At 36.8% G+C, this 25,358-nt stretch overlaps 1 protein-coding gene across 1 annotated transcript in view; it reads right to left on the reverse strand.

Moving 5' to 3' along the window:
• LOC140688919 (complement receptor type 1-like) overlaps window positions 1-25,358 on the reverse strand; it is a 72,248-nt gene that overhangs the window by 10,437 nt on the left and 36,453 nt on the right. The window contains 9 exon segments of the mRNA XM_072948890.1: window positions 7,050-7,125; window positions 7,910-7,933; window positions 9,759-9,944; window positions 18,595-18,822; window positions 20,601-20,686; window positions 21,891-21,993; window positions 22,074-22,115; window positions 22,483-22,662; window positions 23,531-23,749. Of these exon segments, the coding sequence (XP_072804991.1) occupies window positions 7,050-7,125; window positions 7,910-7,933; window positions 9,759-9,944; window positions 18,595-18,822; window positions 20,601-20,686; window positions 21,891-21,993; window positions 22,074-22,115; window positions 22,483-22,662; window positions 23,531-23,749 (1,144 nt within the window).

Genomic DNA, 25,358 nt, shown 5'->3' on the forward strand with positions numbered 1-25,358 from the left:
TGAAGGGACGAGTCAGTATCATTCCTCAGTGATCAGTGTGTGAGTTATCTTGTTTAACATTTGTCACAAATGACTGATGTAGTAAATACACAGTAAAATATCAAATGTGCAGATAAGAACATTTTTTTAAAACAGTGAACTGTCAAGCCAGTGATGCTAAATCACAGAAAGAACTTGTGTGAGCAAGCATGAAAATTGTTACTAAATCTTAACACAGGCGGAGGCCCTCACAGGAATATTGTAATTCTCTTATAGGCTAATCACGCAAAATAGAGTGAAAAGGAGAGTTTGCATATTGTTCTCTAGAAAGATACTGGCTCATTGTAACAGAGTAGATAAAGACAAGTCTAATAAAATAGAGGGAGAAAAAAGAATTATTGAAAGAAAAAAATGAAATATTTCAGCCTTGTACACTATAAAGTTCTGGATACTGAATTTCTGTGATACAGAATCAGATTCAGAAATAGCAAAGAAAATTACCAACAGAATATGTGAAAGGGTTCAAGATTTTAGATCAGCTGGTTGGGACGAAAGCCTTAACTCTTTACAACTTTCTACTGGTATGATTTAAGTAAGTCCCTGAATTTCTCTGCATCTGAGAGTCTTCTCTGCTTTGGATAATACCATTATTGGGCCTACATACTTCACGGAGTTGCTTTGAGGACCAAAGAAGACCATAAATGGTAAAGTATTTTGTAAACAACACTTTAGCTGTTGCTTTTCTTATTATTAATCTTGACTACCATACAAGAGGATATCAAAAATCATTAAGTAAAAATTATTCTGAGTGCCCCTCGATGGCCCCTGCCCACAAGGAGCTCATTATCCTGGACTGTAGTACAGACCAAGAAGACGAGAAAATTTAACACAGTGTGAGAAAGGAAAATACAGGGAGAGGCCAGAAATGACTAGATTTCTTGCAAGAAATTCTGCTGTGATATTCTGCTTTTTAAAAAGTTTATATTGACATCCTCTGTGAAATATCAGAACTTCAATTTCTGTAAGACTTCTTTAGGATAATGCATTTTCTGAGAATGTTTGCTATAGAAAACTGTTCATTTAAAGTTATAAAGTGTTTCTTGTAGAGTTTATGAAGCTTATAGCATTGATCTCATTGATTATGACCTCACTGATTTTGTTATAATTAAATCAATTGATACAAAAGCTGTGTATTTTCTCTTCCCAGTCAAAAATGTACCTTTAAGTCTTAATGCTTTTAAGTCTTCGCAGTTTAAAAAGAAAAGGTTTTTTTTTTTTAAGATGTACATGCAAAACCTCAATTATTCCACACTGGAGCCCATGGTATGTGTGCCAATGGCACACACTATCTACCTCCTAGTGCCCTGAGAAAGGTCTGTGTGTAGAGGTTGGAGTCTGAAATATTTAAGCAAAACTAGGATACCAGCATTCTCATCAACACCCTTATAAAAATTCCTTCCATATTTTCTCTCTTGCAAAATGCAAATCCTAAAATTCTAAGCTTTTTAGAAACGTGTTCTTAGTATTATATATATATTTTTTTTTCTTTTAAAAAAATAATAGACCCCAAATGAAATCATCTGACTCAGACAAAGACTTAACTGCAATTTTGACCTTCTGCAGAAATGTAATCTCAACCAACCACTCTGAAATTTTCTGGTCAGCATCAATGAGGAAATCTTTCATGTGGGCCCTCTTCATCTCCAGAGGAAGAAAAGGCAATCAGCTTCATAAATCCTTGCTATCCACTGCCCCCCACCCCCCACAAAGAAGATGTCTTTTTTCTAACAACGTTATTGTCGTATGATTTCTGTACAGTAAACTACGCATAATTCAGATGTACAATTCACTGCATTTTGATAGATGTATACACCAATGAAACCACCACCACAATCAAGATAGCTAACGTTTCCATCACTCCCCTAGAGGTGCAAATTTCAAATTCCTAATTTATCCCTCCCTACCCCTTTTACCCACTGGTAACCATAAGTTCGTTCTCTATGTCTATGAGTCTGTTTCTGTTTTGTAGATAAGTTTATTTGTGTCCGTTTTTTCAGATTCCACATATAAGTAATACCATATGGTATTTTTTTTCTCTTTCTGGCTTACTTCACTTAGAATGATGATCTCTAGGTCCATCCATGTTGCTGCAAGTGGCATTATTTTATTCTTTTTTATGGCTGAGTAGTGTTCCATTGTATAAATATACCAAAACTTCTTTATCCAGTCATCTGTCTGTGGACATTTGAGTTGTTTCCATGTCTTGGCTATTGTAAATAGTGCTGCTGTGAACACTGGGGTGCATGTGTCCTTTTGAATTACATTTTCCTCTGGATATATGCCCAGCAGTGGGATTGCAGGATCATATGGTAAGCTTACCATTAGTTTTTTGAGGAGCCTCCATACTGTCCTCCATAGCAGCTGCACCAATCTACACTCCCACCAACAGTGTAGAAGGGTTCCTTTTTCTCTACACCCTCTCCAACATTTATCATTTGTGGACTTTTTAATGATGACCATTCGACTGGTATGAGGTGATGTCTCATTGTAGTTTTGATTTGAATTTCTCTAACAATTAGTGATGTTGAGTGTCTTTCCATGTGCTTGTTGGATATCTGGATGTCTTCTCTGAAGAGGTGTCTATTTAGGTCTTCTGTCCATTTTTTGATTGGGTTGCTTTTTTAAAAACATTGAGTTGTATGAGCTGTTTGTATATTTTGGAAATTAGTCCCTTGTCAGTCGCATCATTTGCAAATATTTCCTCCTATTCTGTAAGTTTTCTTTTCATTTTGTAGATGATATCCTTAGCTGTGCAAGAGTCTTTAGGTTTAATTAGATCCCACTTGTTTCTTTTTACTTTTATTTCCATACTCTCGGAGCTGGTTTAAAAATATATATATATTGCTGTGGTTTATGTCAAAGAGTCTTCTACCTATGTTTTCCTCTAGGAGCTTTATAATATCTGGTCTCACATTTAGGCCTTTAATCCATTTGAGTCTATTTTTGTATATGGTATTATAGAACATTCTAATTTCAGTCTTTTACAGGTAGCTGTCCAGTTTTTCCAGCACCGCTTGTTGAAGAGACTGTCTTTTCTCCATTTGTATATTCTTGCTTCCTTTGTCCTAGGTTAATTGAGCATAACTGTGTGGGTTTATTTTTGTACTTTCTATCTTGTTCCGTTGTGTCTGTGTTTGTGCGAGTACCATACTGTTTTGATTACTGTAGCTTTGTGTTATTGTCTGAAGTCAGGGAGTATGATTTTCCCAGCTCCGTTCTCCTTTTGTAAGACTATTTTGGCTATTTGGGGTCTTTTGTGTTATCATACAAATTTTAAGAGTTTTTGTTCCGGCTCTGTGAAAAATGTCATTGGTAATTTGGTAGGGATTGCACTGAATCGCTATATTGCCTTGGGTAGTATGGCTATTTTAACAATATAGATTCTTCCAATCCAAGAACATGGTATGTCTTTCCATCTGTTTATGTTGTCTTCAACTTCTTTCATCGATGTCCTATAGTTTTTAGAGTACAGGTCCTTTGCCTCCTTGTGTAGGTTTATTCCTAGGTATTTTATTCTTTTTGGTGCAATGGTAAATGATATTGTTTCCTTAATTTCTTCTTCTGCTATTTCATTGTTAGCATATAGAAATACAACTGATTTCTATGCATTAATTTTGTATCCTGAAAGTTTACCAAATGCATTGCTGAGCTTTAGTCCTTTTCTGGTTGCTTATTTAGGGTCTTCTGTGTATAGTATCATGCCATCTGTGAATAGTGACAGTGTTATTTCTTCTTTTCTGATTTGGATTCCCTTTATTACTTTTTCTTCTCTGATTGCTATGGCTAGGACTTTCAAAACTATGTTGAATAAAAGTGGTGAGAGTGGGCATCTTTGTCTTGTTCCTGATCTTAGAAGAAATGCTTTCAGCTTTTCACCATTAAATATGTTTGTCATATAAGGCCTTTGTTATGTTGAGACCTGTTCCCCCTGTGCCCACTTTCTGGAGGGTTTTTATCATAAATGGATGTTGAATTTTATCAAAAGTATTTACATGCAATATACATTTGTTTTGTAGGTATTTTTTTCTTCTTTTGTTCTCTTTTCTTGTGGTTTGATGACTGTAAGGTTACATAGGTTTGTGGTTACAATGAGGTTTTGGCATAGAAGTTTATATACGTATATAATATGTTTTTATATATGTGTGTGTATATGTATATATATATATATATATATAAAATCATGTGTGCATATATATATACACACACACACATGATTATTTTAAGTTGCTGATTGCTTAATTTCAAATGCATTTTAGATACCTTGCATTTATTTGTACACTTCTCCCCTCATGATTACTTTTCTTGTTTCTAGCTGTGGCCTTTTCTTTATTTTTACCTAGAGTAGTTCCTTTAGCATTTGTTATAATATTGGTTTGGTGATGCTGAATTCCTTTAGCTTTTGTTTTTCTGTGAAGCTTTTGTTTTCTCCATCAAATCTGAATGGGAGCCTTGTTAGATAAAACATTCTTGGTTGTAAGTTTTTCCCTTTCATCACTAAATATATCATGCTACCCACTTCTGGCCTATAGAGCTTCTGCTGAAAAATCAGCTGAGAACCTTATGACAGTACCCTTGTATGTTATTTGTTGCTTTCCTCTTGCTGATTTTAATATTTTCTCCTTATCCTCAATTTTTGTCAATTTGATTACTATGTGCCTTGGTGTGTTCCTCTTTGGATTAATCCTATGTGGAACTCTCTGCAATTCCTGGACTCAGGTAACTGTTTCCTTTCCCAAGTTAGGGAAGTTTTCAGTTATTATCTCTTTTAATATTTTCTCAGGTCCTTTCTCCCTCTCTTCTCTTTCTGGGACCCCCTATAATGTGAATATTGTCCAAGAGTTCTCTTAAACTATCCTCATTTGATTATTTTGCTTTTTTCTGTTCTGTAGCAGTGATTTCCACTAATCTGTCTTCTAGCTCACTGATCTGTTCTTCTGCATCATTTAGTCTATTCTTGGCTCCTTCTACTGTGTTATTTTTTTCAGTGATTTTATTCTTCAACTCTATTTAAGTATTCTTTATATATTCCAACTTTTTGCTAAAAACTTTGCTCTGTGCATCTATACTCCTGAGCTCACTGAACATCTTCACCATCATTACTCTAAACTCTTTCTTTAATAGAGTGCTTATCTCCTCATCATTTATTTCTTCTTCTGGGATTTTTATCTTGTGCCTTGGCCAGGAAGATGTTCCTCTGCTGCCTCATATTGTCTAACCGTCTACTTGTATTTTTAGGTAGGATAGTTATGTTTCTCGACCTTGGAGAAATGGCCCTCTATGGAAGATGTTCTATGTATCCCAGCAGTCCACTCCTCTCTTTTCACCCAAAAGCCAGGGTCCAGCTGGTCCTATGGTAGAGTCTGGCCTGCACTTGTGGATTCTTTCAAACTTTGAGTTTTTTTTCCCCAAGCTTTGGGATTATTGTTTTCTTATTTCTGGTATCTGCTGCCTAGTGGATGAGGCTGGACTAGAGGTTTATGAGGTTTCCTGGCAGGAGGAGACATTGCCTGTCCATTGCTGGGTGGAGATTGGTCTTGGTGGGTAGGGCCATGTCTATGGGTATGTCTAGAGTCAGTTGAAGGCTCAGAAGTCTGCTGATGGGTGGGCCTGTGTTCCCACCCAGTATGTTGTTTAGCCTGAAGCTTCCCTGGGCTTAAGTCTACAGGCTATTGGGTGGGACTAAATATTGTTGCTAATGACCCAAGCAAGAAGTCAGCCCCCAGGAAAACTCATATAAATGAATGCTCCCCAAATGTCTGACACCAGCTTTTTTGTCCCTAGGGTAAGCCACAGCTTCTAAAACCAGCAGGCAGGTCTGGCCCAGGCTCCTATGAAGTCACTGTCTCTGCCCTTGGACACAGCATGCATGAAATTCTGTGTGCACTTCCCAAGACAGTGCAGTCTCTGTTTCCCTCAGTCCTGTGGAGCTCCTGGGGTTAATCCCCACTGGCGTTCATAACCAAATGTTCTGTAGTCTTCTCCTCCCAATGCTGGAACCCCAGGCTGGGGAGCCTGATGTGGGGCTCAGAACTTTTACTCCTATGGGAGGGTCTCTGCAACTTAATTATTCTTTAGCTTGTGGTTCAGCCACCTTGGGGTATGGGACCTGATTATATTGGAAACACATCCCACCTACCATCCCACTGAGGTTCCATCTTTATGTTTCCAGTTGAAGAGGATATTTTTTGCTAGGCTCCAGTCTTTTATTTTTCAGTGGTGGTTTAGCAGTCTTGGTTTTGTTGTAGTCATAAGGAGAGATGAGCTTGTGGTCTTACTACTCCACCATCTTGACCAGAAGTCGAAGATGTCTTGATTTTAGGATAATCGTTTTTTCCCTAATAGCTCCCTTACTCCACCATTCTTCATATAAAACCCTTCTATTTGGACAACTCCTCTATGCACATTTCTAGTTGCTAAGTGGGATGCTGCCCAACTCATGTATCCTTCAGTGAAGCCAATTAGATCTTCAAATTAACCCAGTTGAATTTTGTTTTTTAATAGTGTGAATACTTTTCTGTGCATAATGTGTGTCATCAGCTTTCTTTATAAGAAATACCATATCTGTTTATGTAGTACTTTTTTTTTGAAATTTTCTTTGTTAAAAAAAATACACAGAAACGTCAATTAAATAGAATCAAAAGACCAAAAAGAGGTGCTTTCCTGCCCTGGAAAGACAGCATAGGCCATCTGGAGGAAGAAAGATTCCTATTCCTTCTGGGCAAAGACTCAGCCAATGAAAAGCCAGGGACTCTTTGTTTACTAGAGCCCTTCTAACTTCCTTTTCCTCCCAAGAAAAGTGCTGTCTTTCTCTCGCCATGCATGGACTTGCATGAGGCTCCCCATGGTTGTAGATCTTCAACTGCAATTCTCTGCAGAGTGCAAATAAACTGATTTGGGTAGAAAAATAACCAGCATTCTGTTTTATGTCCACATCATTTACTTTTCTTTGGCTTCCAAGAAGAAACAAGTACAGTTATAAACAATTTCCAGATGAGTAAGGCTCTGCTTACCTCTTTTTGCACTTTAGACTTATCCAGCAGGGAACAGTGATGGTTAACATAAGGAGGATCACACCAAAGAATATGCCTAGGCAGTAAAACAAGGTAAGTGAAGGCATGGAAAATATAACTTATACATTTTAAGCTCTATCTTAATATCCAGTCCCACTACAGGTTTCCAATGAGTTTTTTTTTTAATTTAACTATAAATTCTACTATTAAACACTACCCTACTCCTCCCCGCCCCTCCACACACAGGGTTATCTTTAAAATTTCCCCTCTGCTCCTGGTTTAATCTAGCACATTAGTCTTATTACCACAGGGTTATAAATAAGCAAGGAGACAGCAGTTTGTAACCTTTGCCCAAAACAAGCCCTGGAGCCCTGCACATGTCTCTTGTGTGAGGTACACGGCACAAGCTATCCTATGCAATGGACTCTACTGACTTTCTGAAACTCGGTCACAAAGCTGTTCCTCTCACATAGGCAGATCACAGAAATAGGCTCACAATATCGGTCTTTACAACTTTTAATGTGTGCAGATGGTCATAACCACCATCCTGAAGACTATTCCCAGGTTATAAGCCAAAGAGGAAGTTGCCTTCTCCTGCCACATTAAAATAGAAAAAATGATTTTTTTTTTGGTAATAGTTCAAAGGTAGTAATAGAAACTTCGATAAAGGACACTCCCTCTATATGCGTATAAGGATACCAATTTTGCCACACTGTGGTCTGAATTCATTATTATTTTCTTTCTGATTGAAATTGAAGTATAAGATATTTTGATCTCTCTTTTTACATTTTACTTATTATAAATGGATACCTACTGTTAAGGATGCTAGGGTTCCTCAGCAAACCCTTCATAAAACTTACCAACTATGAGACCATCACGTGTGCCTATAAGGGAGACAAAAGTCACAAAAACATCAGTGTGGGACACAACATGATCAAACAGGCACTCTCAGCCAGTGACAATTCATCCTATTTTTTTCAATACACAGTCTAATTTTATTTTAACATAAAAAGTCATTGGTTTTACTCACACAAAATCATTTTGTGTACTCAGCAAAATCTGTTTTTTCTTTTTAACTTAATATTTTGTCATCAAAGTATAATTAAAGCAGAAAATTAATAAAACAGGACAAAAGAAAAATATCATCTATCGTCTTACTATCCTGAAATGTTTTGGTACTTTTTCTTCTGGTACATTTTCTCCATGCATCTAAGTTTTTATATAGCTATAGAATCTCTGTATCTATCTAATCTTTGAACAGAAGAATTAAGTGCTCAATCTATGTTAACTTTTACAACCCTTACTACCACCACAACCATCACTACTGCTACATGTATTGTAACACTATTAACCCTTCATTATGTTTTTTATGCATTTCTCATTTGTCTACTGCTTTCTTACTTTTCAAAAGTCTTAAGTCCTAAATCAAATTTGTTGGCTGTTTTTAGTTTTTTCTATCATATCAAAAACTTCAAAAAATTTTTTTCTAGCTGTTTTATATTTTTTTCTTTTTTCTTTTAGTTTTCCTATGTTGACTTTTAAAACTTTTCTTTATTACATCTGATATTACATCTGATATTTATTATATCTGATAAAAAGAAAGGTTCTAAATTTTTTTCAATGCGATGTATGTTATTTGATCAACTTTTTTCCCCTTGGATTGATTATATCTCAGTTATTATATTTTTTCTATAAAGTATTTATATTTTATTTATACTTTTTTAATTAATATTTTTCATTCCATTTTTAATAAAAATAAGCTAATTTTTGCTGGTGTAAAGTGATTTATATATTGTGGCTTTCTATTTTAATATCTGGTAGGGTCAGTCCACCCCAAATATTCTGTCTCTTACAGCCACATTGTTAGAATACTCAAAAGGCATTCAATCAATTAGTGAGTTTTTGTCAAAGGAATAAATATAATTTGATATTAAGGGAATGTCAAGTTTATAATTTAGAAATATTATTTGTGAGTGAGCTTAGTTAACATGTTTAAGGGATTAATTGCAAAAAACCCTGCATCTTGAACAATCTTGGTATTCTACCATATACTTTAAATAAGAGTCAAGAACAAATGGAGAGGGAAGCCTAGCACTAATTTAGATTAAGAAAGGTTACTCACTGTTAATTTTGCCCATCTGATTCTTTATGTGTACAAGTTTAAGGTTTAGGATTTTGTACTTTGCATCACCCTATAGTTGCCAGCAGAGGGCGACTCTTCTCTACAGAGCTCAGTGACACATAGCTTCTAAGTCACTATATCCAACTGTACTATGTTAAAATCCTGTAGCCTACACCAATGAGGGAGACCAACCAGCTAGTCTCTGCAGTTTTGAGGGTGCTCCCTGACTCATGCTGAAAACATTCTTGAAGGCCTGCTATGACACTAATGTGCTGCTAAATTTTAAGGCCCACAGGCTGTAATCAAATTATTACTGTACAATGCATTTAACAATAGAGTGATATGGACATAAAAGGTTCAGAGGGGGCCCTGAAGAGAGATGAATGGGTTGAGAAGTGCGAGGAGTAAAGCTTGCCTTATTCTCACTGCTAAGGATTTTGGGGGAACAATTAGGGGCTCTCATTGCACTCCTTAGCTCTTAGCACATGCCATAAACTTCCACATGCCACATTCAATGACAGTATGGATGAATGAATGAACAGTGATCATGACTGGGAAGGATCTACATTCCTTGCAACTGCACATACGAGATGTACATATGGCCAGAGGAGGATCCCATATGTCATCTTCCTGGCACTGGCTCCAGGGACTGCCTTCCAGAGTATACCCATCTTCGCACTCCAAAGTTACATTATCTCCATAGTGATAAACTTTTCTCATTTCCAGTTCCTTCTGGATTACATTCATAGTCTGTGGGAGGCTACATTTTACTTCTGGAATCAGAAAAATCAGAAGGAAATTGGTATTTTATTGTTAATTGTTAGCTGAAACTTTGACTTCAGCAAAGATGAGTCTTTTTGTTTGTTTGTTTGTTTTGTTTTTTGTTTTTAATTTTTTTCCTTGGAAAGAGGAGGTAATTAGGTTTATTTATTTAAATGGAGGTACTCGAGATTGAGTCCAGGACCTCATGCATGCTAGGTAGGCACTCTACCACTGAGCTATATCCTCCCCCTAGGTCATGTTTTCAATAAAAGATTATTGATAACTTTCCCAAAACATCTTATGATTTAACATTCTCTGACTTTCACTTCATATGTAAAGTGAGGGAATATGAATTTATTGCTTAAAATTATTTTTAATTGTTATACTTTAAATTATTGACAACTCTTTAATGGGAAAGCTGTGGAAAGATTAAGGATTTGGAAAACCATGTTCCAGGCCTGGAGCCACTTGGATCACATTATAAGAAAATAGGAATACCATTTTAACTCTAGGTATACAACTAATACTTGCATTTTGCCCCAGAGTAAATGCATATTTCTGACTCATTTCTATACACAGAACAAAGAAATTAATAAATCATGATTCTGGATTTAAAGTATTATTTCTCTACCTAATTTACTTTACCTTATTTAGCTTGTAAAAATTAATAAACAGAAACCTTAATTAAAGACTAGAGACCAGAAGGGGAGCTTTCACACCCTGCAATGACAGTAGAACTCAACAGGAAAAATACTCCTTTCCTGGCAGCAAGCCAGCCAATGAAAATCCATGGATTCTTTGTTTGGCTAGAGCCCTCTCAACTTCCTTTTCACAACATAAAAGAGTCCTTCTTCTCTTGCTGTGTGAGGACTTGCATATGGCTCACCATGGTTGCAGACCCCACATTGCAATTCTCTGCTGATCCCAAATAAACTGCAATGAGATATCCCCTCGCACATATCAGAATGGCTCATATCAAAAAGATAACAAGAGGAGATCAAGATGGTGGAGTAGAAGGACATGGAACTCACCTCCTCCTACAAAGACACCAAAAATACATCAACATGTGGAACAATTCTCACAGTACATTACTGTGAGATACTACTGAATGCTGACAGAAGATCTCATACAACCAAATTGCAAGAAATATTGCCACATAACCAGGTAAAGCAAAAGAGAGAGAGAAAAAAATTAGGCATGATCTGCATCACTGGGAGGGAATTGTGAAAGAGGAAAGTTTCCCTCACCCTGGGAACTTTGTTCACTGGCTGGGAGAGCAGCTGGGACAGAAAGGGAGCTTCAGAGGCTCAGAGGAGAGTGCAGCAATCAGCTTACAGCAGGCAGAACAGAGAGACACCAGCACAGAGGGTCCGTCTCACCTTGCTGCCTTCCCCAGGCCAACATTCATGTCTGCTGCTGTGTGGGGACTGGGAGCTAAAACTCAAGCTTCAGTGCACAGACCCAGGGAGAGGACTGGTATTGGCTGTGTGCAGGCAACCTGAAGGGTCTGGAGTGTGATCCAGACAGCAACCAGGGGTGTTCACAGGATGGAGCCTGGGTGAGCTATAAAAGCCCCATTTTTAGCATACATGGAAAGGGAGAGGTGGGGCCTTAACATAGCAGCCATTTTGGTCACAGCAGTTGCAGCTCCACCCCTGTGAGCTCTGGGAATGTACAAATGCCAGTGGGTTGCTCATACAAAGAGATGGGGCTGAAATTTGAATAGATCCCTGGGGGCTGCATGACTCTGGAAGCAGGGCTGGAATCTGAGCCTTGTCCCAGTGCCTGTGCAATCCATGGATTTACTCACAACCAGTGACTTAGTAAGGTTCACACATGTGGGACAATTGAGCACATTACTTATGTTCTCATGGCTGGGACAGATCCAGTGTTAGTGGCTGTGGGCTTTGCCAGCACCTGAATGTGGAGGTCAGGCCAGAGTCTGGACTCACTCCAGAGCTCCCATGATGCGTCCAGGTGTGTGACTACAGCAGTCCTGGTATCTGAGTTCAGTGGATCTGAGCTGGTGGTTTTGTGAGCACAGTGCCTGAGGGACACACTGGCTGACTGCCTGCTTTCCCATGGTTGAGGTGGGGCTGAAGGCAGTGTCAACAAGAGTGTACTTTGTGAGTCCACATAATGGGTGACAGGTGACACCACAGAAGGCACGTCACAATGGACAGCCCCTACAGAGGAACACTCAGTGGCTCCTCTCCCACTGGAAGTGCTCCAGTCCACCTACCTCAAATCACAGCTCAGAAACAGACCTGGGGCATCTACTCCAAAACCTGGGGAGCAGACCCTGCCCCCAACAGGGCTAAGACATCCACAGAGCAAAGAGGAAGCACTGCTCAACATCAAGTGCAGGCTCTGATTACCACAATGCCAATCATAATCCCCATCAAGGGGATAACAACCAGTATGTGCTGAGAAAAGATGTGTCAGACATCCATATTAAAAACAGCCTTTGCACCAAAAATATTAGACTCACAATGGCCACACAAGTATGTTCCCACATGAAAACAGCCTTTCAAGACCTCAGTAGATACCTTGTTTCTCTTAAACTCATAGAGTCAGGTAAATATAAGTTAAATGAAGAAGCAGGATCAAATAAAAGATCAAGAGAATTTCCCTGAAAGGACAAACAATGAAACAGACCTCTACAGTCTACTAGAACCTAAATTCAAAAAGGGGATGATAAAAATACAGGAGGAATTAAGAAAAGCTATTGATAGAAGTGCAGATTACTGTAAAAATGAACTAGAAACAATAAAGTGGAGCCAATTAAAATTAGGAAACTCATTTACTAAGATAAAAGCTGAGCTAAAGCAATAAATAGCAAACTGAATGATGCAGAAGAACAAATAAGTCACCTGGAAGATAGAATTATGGAAATTATCCAATCAGAACAGCAGACAAAGACAAATGAAAAAGAGTGAAAGCAATATATAAAATCTATAGGATAATACAAGGTGTGCCAATCTATACATAATAGGGATCTCAGAATGAGAAAAAAGAGAAAGAGGGATCAAAAATGTATTTGGAGAAATTATGGCTGAAATTTTCTCAAACCTAAAGAAGGAAATAGATATCCAGGTACAAGAAGTCTAAAGAGCTCCAAACAAGATGAATCCAAACAGACCTACACCAAGGCATATTCTAATTTAAAATGGCAAAATTTAAAGATAAAGAGAGGATTCTAAAGGGAGCAAGAGAAAAGCAAAGAGTTAGTTACAAGAGATATCCCGTAAGTCTTTCAGCTGATTTCTCTACAGAAATGTTGCAAGCCAGAAGGAAGTGGCAAGATACATTCAAAGTTCTGAAAGGGAGTAATAATCTAGGATACTCTACCCAGCAATATTATCATTTAGAATAGAAGGAGAGATAGAAAAAATTTCTCAAACAAGATAAAACTAAAAGAATATGGTAAAACTAAACCTATAACAAAACAAATATTGAAAGACCTTCTCTAAATAGAAAAGAAACAAGAGTTTATAGGAAAGAGAAAATCACAAATGGAAATGTGATGATAAGTACAATGAACAGCAAAAGAATAAACATGAATATGTAAAAGATAACTTCAAAATCAAAAAAGTGGGGGAGGGGAGTAAGAAGATGTAGACTTTTTTAAAAGAATGTGTTTGAGCCTACATGACTAGCAGTCTAAATAAAGTTGATATAGTAATAGGTTAACATAATTGAGACAAATCAAAAACATAGAAATAATTACAAAGACCACAAAAAAAATAGAGAGAGCACACAAGCATAATACAAAAGAAAACTGTCAAATCAAAAAGGAAAAACAAAAAGACAAAGATAAGAACAAAAAAGAAATACAAAATGAACTGACAAATAAGGTTTAAAATGGCAATGAATACATATCTGTTAATAATTACCTTAAACGTCAATGGACTAAATGCTCCAATCAAAAGACACAGAGTAGCAGATTGGATAATGAAACAAGAGCCTGCAATATGCTGCCTACAAGAAACCCACCTTAAGGTGAAGGACACAAATAGATTGAAAGTGAAGGGATGGAAAAAGATTTCATGCAAACAGAAATGACAAGAAAGCAGGGGTAGCAATATTCATATCACACAAAATAGACTTTAAAACAAAAGCCATAATGAAAGATGAAAAAGGACACAATATAATGATCAAAGGAGCAATACAAGATGAGGATATTATACTTGTTAACATCTATGCACCCAATATAGGAGCACCTACATACATAGAACAAATACTAACAGATATAAAGGGAAAAAAATGAAGAGAATACAATAGTAGGATACTTTAACACCCCACTGACATCAATGACAGATCTTCCAGAAAGAAAATCAATAAGGCAATATAGATCTTAATTGACATAATAGAACTGTTAGACTTAGTTGATATTTTCAAGACAATACATCAAAAACAAACAAAAATCCAAACCCAGAATACACATTCTTTTCAAGTGAATGTGGAACATTCTCTATGACAGGTCACATACTAGGACACAAAACAAGTCTCAAAAAGTTTCAGAGGATAGAAATGAATTCAAGCATCTTTTCTGATCACAATGACATGAAACTGGAAATCAAACATAGAAAGATAAATAATAAAAAATGATTATATGGAGACTAAACAATCTGCTACTAAAAATCAATGGGTCAATGATGAAATCAAAAAGGAAATTAAAAAATAACTTGAGACAAATGACAATTAAAAAAATACAAAATCTAAGAGGAAGCAAAAGCAGTCCTTACAAGGAAGTTCATAGTGATACAAGCCCTCTCCAGAAAACAAGGAAAATCTCAGCTAAACATCCTAACCTACAACCCAACATAATTAGAAAAAGAAGAACAAACAAAACCTAAAGTCCTAAAGGAAATAATAAAGATTAGAAAATAAAAAATAGAGGTTAAAAAATAGAGATGATCAATAAAATCAAGAGCTGGTTCTTTGAAAGGGTGAAAATTGACAAACCTCTGGCCAGGGTCACTACAAATAAAAAGAGAGGATCTAAATAAACAAAATAAGAAATGAAAGAGGATAAATAATGACCAATACTGCAGAAATATTTGAAAAAAAAAGAGAGAGACTATGAACAATTATATAGCAACAGATTGGACAACCTAGAAGAAATGGACAAGTTTCTAGAAACATACAGCCAACCAAAACTGAATCAAGAAGAAACAGATAATTTGAACAGACTGATCACTATAAGTGAAATAAAATCTGTAACTAAAAAAAAAAAAAAAAAAAAAAAAAAAAAACAAAAAACCTCCCTGCAAACAAAAGTCCAGGAGCAGATGGCTTCACTGGGGAACTCTACCAAACATACAAAGAAGAACTCATACCAGTCCTTCTCAAACTTTTCCAAAAGATTGAAGATGAGGGAACACTCCCAAAGTCATCCTCTGAAACCACCATCTCCTTAATACCAAAACCAGACAAACACTATCAAAAAAGAAAATTGCAAGTCAATATCTTTGGGGAACATAGATGCAAAAATTCTCAACAAAATACTAGCAAATCAACTCCAACAACACATAAAAAAAGATCATACAGCATGGACAAGTTGGATTCATCAGAGTCACAAGGATGATTCAACATATGCAAATCAATCAATGTGATACATCACATCAACAAAAGAAAAGACAAAGAAGACATGATCATCTCAATAGATGTAGAAAAAGCATTCAACAAAATTCAACATCCATTCATGATAAAAACTCTTACCAAAGTGGGTATAGAGGAAACATATCTCAACATAATAAAAACTATTTATGACAAACCTACAATCAGCATAATACTCAATGGTGAAAAGTTGAAAGCCTTGCCACTAAAATCTGGAACAAGACAAGGATGCTCACTCTCACCACTTCTATTCAATATAGTATTGGATGTCCTACCATCGCAATTAGACAACAAAAGGAAATAAATGGGATCCAAATTGGAAGAGAGAGGGTAAAACTGTCACTATATGCAGATGACATTATACTGTATATATAAAACCCTAAAGGCTCCACATATAAAACTACTAGAGCTGATAAAAGAATTTGGAAGGTAGCAGGATACAGGATTAACATACAGAAATCAGTGGCATTTCTTTACACTAATAATGAAATATCAGAAAAGGAAAGTAAAGAAACAATGGAGTAAAGAGAGTCTCTTCAGCAAATGGTGTTGGGAAAATTGGACAGCTGCATGTAAATAAATGAAGTTAAAATATTCCCTCACACAATACACAAAAATAAACTCAAAATAGTTTAAAGACTTAAGCATAAGACAAGACACTATAAACCTTTTAGGAGAAAATATAGGTAAAACATTTTCTGACAAAAATCTTAGCAATGTTCTCCTAGGGCAGTCTACCCAGGCAATAGAAATAAAAGCAAAACTAAACAAATGGGAACTAATTAAACTTATAAGCTTTTACACAGCAAAGGAAACCATAAGCAAAATAAATAAATAAATAAATAAATAAATAAATAAATAAATAAATAAATAAAATAAGAAAACCTATAGAATGGGAGAAAATATTTGCAAAAGGTGAGACTGACAAGGGTTTAATTTCCAGAATATATAAACAACTCATGCAACTTAATAATTAAAAAAAACCCAAACAACCCAATCCAAAAATGGGCAGAAGAACTAAACAAGGAATTCTCCAGTGAAGACACACAAAAGGCCAATAGGCATATGAGAAAATGCTCAATATCGCTAATTATCAGAGAAATGCAAATCAAAGCTGCAATGAGGTATCACCTCACACCAGTCAGAATGGCCATTATTCAAAAGTTCACAAACAATAAGCGCTAGAGAGGATGTGGAGAAAAGGGTACCCTTCTACATTGTTGGTGGGAATGTAGTTTAGTGCAGCCACTATCGATGACAGTATGGATACTCCTCAAAAAACTAAAAATAGACTTATCATATAATCCAGCAATATCACTCCTGGGCACATATCCAGAGGGAACCTTAATTTGAAAAGATACATGCACCCCAATGTTCATAGCAGCACTATTTACAATAGCTAAGACATGGAAACAACCTAAATGTCCATTGACAGAAGACTGGATAAAGAAGATGTGCTATATTTACACAATGGAATACTACTCAGCCATAAAAAGTAATAAAATAGTGCAATTTGCAGCAACGTGGATGGACCTGGAGATTGTCATTCTAAGTGATGTAAGCCAGAAAAAGAAAGAAGAAATACCATATGATATTACTTATATGTTGAACCTAAAAACAACAACAACAAAAAAGACAAATGAACTTATTTGCAAGACAGAAACAGACTCTCAGACATGGAAAACAAACTTATGGTTACCAGGGTGGATGGGGTGGGAAAGCATAAATTAAGAGTTCAAGATTTGCAGATAATAACAAATACATACATATATAAAGTAGATGAGAAACCAGCTCATACTGTATAGCACCAGGAACTATATTCAATATCTTGTAGTAACTTATGGTGAAAAAGAATACAAAAATGAATATATGTATGTTCATGTATGACTGAAGCGTTAGGCTGTACACCAGAAATTAACACACTGTAAACTGACTATACTTCAATAAAAATACATTAAAAAACAAGGATACCAACTACCTTTGCCATAGCAATCAAACTGGCTCCAGGCCCCCCTGATGTGTACAGAAAAAGAAGGCCTTTCCCACTGACGTGTAGTCTGAGTCACAAGTGTATTTGACTGTCATCCCAGGAAGATATGGAGATGCATGTCCTTCAATGTGGTGGCTATTGTGAATCTTGGGTGGATGTGGACAAGCTAAAAACAAGTTCACCCAAAACACAAGAAAAGATATTTAGTTAAACTTAGAAGTATGAACATGCCAATATATCTAATAACATCTCTGTCTATTAGAACCACATGAAGACTCAAGGCAGGAAGTTCCCAAGGCACTAAATGTTTGCTGATCAGTGGGAAGGCTGATTTCCTAGAAGAAATACAGTCTGTCTTTACAGAGGATGGAGCTTGTGTGGATTATCACAGCCATAAATGAGCCTGATTCTCGGGTACTGCCATTTAAAGCCAGACTACTACGTGAAAGGAATGAGCTTACAGAGAGGTTAGGAGCACAACTTTATGCTCTACTTCTCTAGGGCATCCTGAGTTCCCTTGGCTAAAGGTGAGATGAAGGGTCAAGAAAATGTGTTCACAGGCTAGATCAGAACTCTTAGGAGTAACCAAAGGAGGATGAGTGCTCACATCAGATTGTATTTCTACAGTATTGTCAATTCTAAAGTAAATTACTGACATCAACATGTGCTTCTTGCTCTGCACACCCATCCATCTAGTATAAAGACAACTAGTAAAAGAGACGGCAAACAGACTATTTTCTATGGTATTTAAGTGCTTTGAAAATATTCCCTATAAAATCTGGGCTTCACTTATTCTCTGCACTCTCTGCCCCCTCCTCTCCTCACCATCCCACACTCCTCACCCCAGAAGGAAGGGTCATCAGAATACCGACAATCTGGGGATGGTGTGCCACATCTGGAGCCATCTGTTATTCATCTGGCAGGCAATTCTGTCTCTGATATTCATAACAAAGCCATGTTCACAAGCAAAAACTAACTTCACTATAGAAATATGGACATTTCACATAGGTATGCTAATCTTTCTAGGGTGTGGGGAAATGTGCACTGACCAGCAGGACCAGAATGTTCACAGAGAGGGGCAGGGCCACTCCAAACCCCATTCCCCTGACTGTCTTTTGTGCAGCGAATGGTGCTCTCCCCAATGAGGCTGAAGGTCTTTCCTCTCTCTTGGTGAGAGACACATGTGTAAGTTATTTCTTTTCCAAAAGGAAAGACTTCCAGAGATTTTCCTGTGCGGTTCCCGTTAAGAATAGCCGGAGGATTTGGACAAAAGATTTCTAGAAAGAACACAAAAGTTTTAGATTCCATTAGTTTTGATCAAAATAATTATAAAATAATTATGCCCTGTGACTGTTGCATTGATATCCTGTTTTTTTTTATGAGAACATAACCAAGTTGGACAGAATTTAAACATGTAAGGCTCTCTCTGAGAAGGAACTAACTTAGGTAAGACAAATTACAGTTCATTATGAAAGTCCAAAGTTCCCTCCAGGTAACTAAGTTTTTAATCAGTTTGGCAGTTAATTAATTAGGTGTTTTTCCAGTAGCCATTTTATTATCTAAGTTATGTCAGACATCAAAAGAGTCCTCAGTTGACTATGGGGTACATGATAGGCAAGGTTTGGCCCTCAAAGATTTGAAGGTCCAGGGAAATCTTGGTGAAGCTTATTAAAAGTGGACCATCATTTACAGCAGATGTAAATGTTTCTTGATGAGTCAAGACCTTATCATCAGTACCAATACCAAATATATAAAAATGTCATCAGAATACATAATTCCCAGAGGGCTTTTTATAGCCAGATTAAAGGGCTCCACAGAGACTTTTTCTTCTTGTTTTGTTTTTTAATTTCAGACTATCAGCTTTCATTTCTTTCTGTCCATGTTTCTTTTTCTGACAGTTCCCTCCCTAAAACTGATTTGGTGCTTTTAATTTAAACCAACTTAGGAAGAGATTTCAGAGCTTTTCAGAAATGTGTGTGTTAACAAAATGAGGGCCTCCAGACATCAAACAATGGTTGACTTCTCATACCTGGATTCTAATTACGTGCTTGTTTTTCCAAAGTTTACTTATATATTTATTTTCAGCTTTAATGTCACAAGAAGGTTGAGCTTGCTGGATATCTGAGTTTAATACATATTTAATGTTCTTATAAAGTTCCACTGTAATCCCATAAAATGTTCAAATAGATTTCTTGTAAGGCATTTAAACAAAATCCAAAATAAAATGAACATTTTCCAAAAATCAGAGAAAGGGTATTTTAAAATAGTCTAGCCTTGCTTTAGTAAACAGAGTAGGATAAATCAGTATTGTTTTGGTATATATAACACTTTAATGTAATTATCAACTTCTGAATCTTTTTTTAAGTGGGTTTTATTGAAATTTATGGCACTTTACCTAATCATTTCAAATACTGACCTACCTTCCGGCACTGTAGTAATTTATCATATAACTCTGTTTTCTTTTCTCTGTAACACATCACATTTTAACAAATTATTTATATATTATATTTTATAACTTGTTAAAAGATTTATTTCCTTGTTCATTCTCTGCCTTTCTGTTCTGATGAACTTCATCAGAACAGGGACAAGACTTCCCTACTCGACACTCTCCCCTCAGCCAAAGTCCTGGCACATGGGAAAACTTCCTCAGTAAATACTATGGAGTGAATAACAAGCTGAATAAATAGTTCAGGTATGTGAGGGGATTAAAGGACATAAACATTTAAGAGAGATTCTGCCCTGGTGATAAAACTGAAAAAATAAATGAACAAGTAAATTTTGTTGTAACTTTTATGTCATCTACTATCTCCCTACATCTTCCCCACTAAATTCTACACCAGAATTAAACTAATTACTTACAGATTACTAAAACATGAACACATGATGTATAAGACCTGCCAGTCCTTTAAAAACTTCTTCCAACAAAGGACTATTTTTGCCAATAATTTAGTTAAATAAAGAACCAGACAATAAGTGATTTCATGACACATGAAACACACTTGAAAAAAAAAATAAGGGAAGCTTTCTAGGCTGCAGAGTTATTCTTTCTACTCACGTTCACACACAGGAGCAGTGCTGTTCCAAAAGCTTTTCACTCCAACCAAGGAACAGTGACTAGTTGAGCTGCCTTTTAATTGAAACCTAAGGAAAAAAGGGGGTAGCAAATGGGTAAGCAATTCCCGTCTCTCCTTCACCTCTTCTCTGATGGGTGCTCAGTTTTCTCACTTCAGACTAACTATCATTTACTTCTTAGGCTCAGGCCCAGTTAAGAGTCAGTTCATTAGGGACCTGAATTCAGTATTTGGCAGAAATTTAGAAGCCAAGTTATTCTAAAGAATCACAGTAGCCTGTGACGAGCACAGCACTCAGAACTTGTACACTTAATAGTCAAACAGACATCATAGCTCAGTGTCACCCCAGAAATCCCTGAACTCTGGGCTGGACTCTCCCCTGCACTCTAGACTCACACCCCATCCCCCAGACAGCCCCCTGACACCACTCTTATCCTCCTTAGTGGGTCATGAGGAAGAACAGCTCCTGATCTGGGTGAGCAAAGCAGAGAACACCTGGAAAGAGACCTGGCATTGTTCTTGCCACTGCAGTTGTAATGGCCAGAAAGAGGCTCATGCAAGTCTCTGCCACCCTGGAATGACTGGATTATTATTGGATCCTGTTGTCCTTCTGAAATCTGCTGACCATTTCTGAGTGGTAGACTTTGTAAAGTCAAAGATTTCCTGGCAATTATTAAAATTAACTGCTGTATTGCCCAGTCTTGTTACCTCCCACAGACAGTGTACACTAACAAGAGTGCTAGAGCCACAGAAAAAACTAATAATGTCACCTGAGACAATAACATTGGCCAACAGGACCCCAATGTCAGACACTCCTGATGCAAAAAGATATGACTGGATTCAAAGTACTTACCCATATACTACTATGAATTCCACTATTGATTAGTTTTTTACTTTCCTAAAACAACCCTTGCCTGATTTATCACATTGCAAACCATTTTTGTCCTACATGTCAAATTTTTTATTAGCAAATTTCCCACAGAAGTATATTTTTCTGCTTCCAAACAACTATCTTCCTGTTTACTTCAAGTTCCAACTGTGGATTCAAGGTCAGTGTCTACATTTATGTGCATACTCGACATTGAATTACATGTGCCATTTTCTTTATTTCCTAGTAATGGTTCCCCTGAGTCTTGACACATTTCAAAACTGCTTAGAAGATAGTCTCCCCAGGTACTTCCACAGGTTAACCTCTCTTTTTGGATTAATTCCTGAATCCAAGAGAGTCACTCTCCAGCATTGTGTCTCTAGTATTTGCTCTAGGTCACACTCACCCTTCATCACAAATGAAGGTCACTTTGGCCCCAGTTTGGAACTTAGGTGGAAGGAGTACATGTCCATTAGGGAGTTGGTCCAAGAAGTCAGCACAGGATTTCACTAGGGGAAAAAAAAATAAGTGAGATGTCCAAGTAAGAGACAAAGAGATTGATCTGTAAACCAGACAAGAGTACAGGCACTTGCACACCCAGACGCTGCTGGGTTCCAGTCTCCTTGGACCTCTAATCTCTTATTCAAATATTAAAGCTACTTGTGGCCTTGTATCTTACCAGTATAAAATTGTTTTTCCTACCTTGTTATTCAAACAGTTTATCTCTCCCTGACAATTTTTTTCCTGGTAGTTGGAGTAATTCATTATTTACTTCTCTACAAAGAATGGACTTTTCTTGCAAATACTCTGAAACATTTTCATGACATTAACATTTTAGCAGAAAATTAGGGATGACCTACAAGACCAACTCCTACGTCCACCTATCTGAACATATTTAGCAAACACATTTATCTTATCTCTAAAATTGGGAAAAATAAAAGAACACCCTACAGATACTTTGATAAATGTGGGACTGCTCCAAGGCAGGGTTTACTCACGTTTGCAGACATCTTTGACACTGGACCACGTGAGGTCTGCTAGACACGTGATAGAGAATGAGTACCTCCGGTACTCAGGGCGGCATTCATACTTTAAAGAAGTCCCAATGGGAAACTCAGATTCATTGGTTGGGATTTTCAATTTGGCAAACTGAAAAGGATCTGGGGCGGTACAGCGACCTAGAGACCAAGAAATCAAGAACATTAGAGTGAACAAAAAGGTTCCCAATGCCATACTTGTCTTTTTCTTGTTAGATTTGATGTCTGATCACAAGAAACTGTTAGTTTTGGAAAGATAATTTCTTTGTAACCTTTGGAGGGGAAATTCCACTAGCATGTGCCCATTAGAGATTATACTATCTGAAAAGGCTCTAAGTTTCACTGAGTATTTTCACCAGAAGTATGCTGCAGGTGCTGTGGTTGGTGCTACCTCAAAACCTGAAGGCTATGGCAGTATACATTAGGCCTTTGATGAGACTGATGAAATGAAATAACAGCCTATAATGAAACAGAATATCAAAAGCCATACACATACACACATACATATAATTGAATCACTATGTTGTATAATAGGAATTAACACAATATTATGAAATGACTATACTTCAATTTTTAAAAAAATTAAAAATAACAACAACAACAAAAAAACCCACATGTCACAGCACGTGAAAAATAAAAAAAGCTATTTTGGCATGTTTTGTTCTCCTGTCCTCTGCTTCTCTCCAAATCCTGTAAAGACAGTATAACTTATATTAAGGTTGACAGATATTTACTTTCAGTTCTTACATTTTGAAAATAAGTTTTTTTCTAATTCTGATTAGAACTAGAGCCATCACCCACTGACTCCCTCTCTTTTCACCAGCCCTCTAGAAGCTAAGAGCATCAGAGACTTGCTGATTCATGTTCATATATCTTAAAACACTTTATTAATGATTTGGCATTTAATTGGTTCAAAAGCACAAATAAACAGCACATTGTAATGACAAAAATTTGGAGTCTGGTTTAGATATTCTGAAACCATTTGGAATGCGGGGCAGTGAGCACTGACCAAGAAGTTCACAGCAAGGGGCAGAGCTGCTCCAAATCCCGTTCCCGTGACCATCACTGGTGCAGCAGATGGTGCTCTCCCCAGTGAGGCTGAAGATCACCCCCGTCTCTGGGTGCAAGTCACACGTGTAAGTCACTTCTGTTCCAAAAGGAAAGACTTCCAGAGAGTTTCCTGTGTGTCTCCCATTAAGGATGTCTGGAGGACTTGGACACAAAATTTCTGGAAGGAAGGCAAAAGCTCTCAGTTTCATTGAAGAGTCTCATCAGAGGTACGCTACAGACATAGGGTGCTAAGGTTGGTGCTACCTAAAGACACGAAGGCTACGACAGCTTACATTCGGCTTTTGATGAGACGGACAAAATGAAATGAGATTTCAGGCTCAGGGTATTTTTTTAATGAAAAACTACAAAAGAACTTGCTTATCCTGAATCTTTCAGATTTTTAAGTTTTCTGGATAATAGGAACTTGACACCTTTAATGAAGCAGTAAAAGTTTTGGTTTTACTACTGGTATGAAAGATTCAGGACAGGCAAGGAGCACAGATGAAGTCTGTCCTCCAAGGTGCATACATTCTCGGGAAATATTTCTACAGAGTATTTCATGTGTATTAATCACCTTAAACAGATGAAATCTCTCCTTGATAGCTTATCAATACTGATCATCAGTCTTGAGTATGACAACAGTGCTGTCACAATGAGTTGAAACAAATATGGTTCATTGTAAAAACTCTAAATAATTCACTGCTTTGTTTTTTTAAATGCATAGATTTGTTTATGATTTATTATTTTTCCTTTACTTTCTGTTAGGCTTCAAATTGTTCCTTTTTTTCAGGGCTCTTCTTGGGGGTTTAAGAGAGTCATTTCCTCACTTGTAACTGGTGATTCTAATGAGGCTTGGGATTTGGAAGGAGCTACTTAAACTAGAAAGAGTCGAGAAGAATAAGAGAAAGAGTGCAATCAACAACTGACCTGAAAGGCACGCCATTATGACAGCCATCTGTCATGTTACTTCAGTGACTGTGGAGTTTCTCAGGTAGCAAGGATCTATACATGTTATGTTTTTTGTAAAGTTTTAGTATTAAAAAGCACCATCTGATGACTGAGCAGATTTCTAGCAACATGAATATTTTTAGTAAAATTTGATTGTTTAAGAATGTTCACAAATTCCAATCTTTAGGATCAAGAGATGAAGCAAATTCCTATCTTCTATTAAGGAATGGACAAACAGCTAGCTTAGGAGAAATCAGTGCAGGCATTGCATATAGAAAATTCATGTTTCAAAGAGGTTATTTCTCAATCTTTCAGCATAATTTATTGGCATGCATGTTTTGAGAGTTTAAACACTCTTAAAATGCAACCTATCTAATGTTGCTTCTCACATCCTCCTCATTCCTGCATTGCTCTGATCTATCATCTCCACATTATTTAATTTGTTTTCTTTTGTCTTTCTCCCCCTTGAGTATAAATAACATGGGCACAGGGAATACACTCAGCCTGTTAACTACTATAACACCAGTGCCTAGAAGAATGTTAAGCACAGAGTATCTGCTCAATAAATGATTAAAGGAATGAATGTGTCTTATTTGTATATTAGCAAATATGTAAGAAGATTGCAGAATGATTGCACCTTGATGGCACAAAAAAGAAAAGGAAAGATGGAAGGGATGAAGAAAAAATGAAATTTGTCTAAGTTTTACATTCTCTAGTCTCTACTGACCTAGAGGCAAAGTATGAGAGGATTTATCACAAAGAATGTAACATTCAAAATGACAGAGACTGATGACGGTTCCCAAAACACACGATGCACAACAAAATGCATCACAACAAAT

Source organism: Vicugna pacos, chromosome 24 (assembly GCF_048564905.1).
Source record: "Vicugna pacos chromosome 24, VicPac4, whole genome shotgun sequence".
Lineage (NCBI taxonomy): Eukaryota > Metazoa > Chordata > Mammalia > Artiodactyla > Camelidae > Vicugna > Vicugna pacos.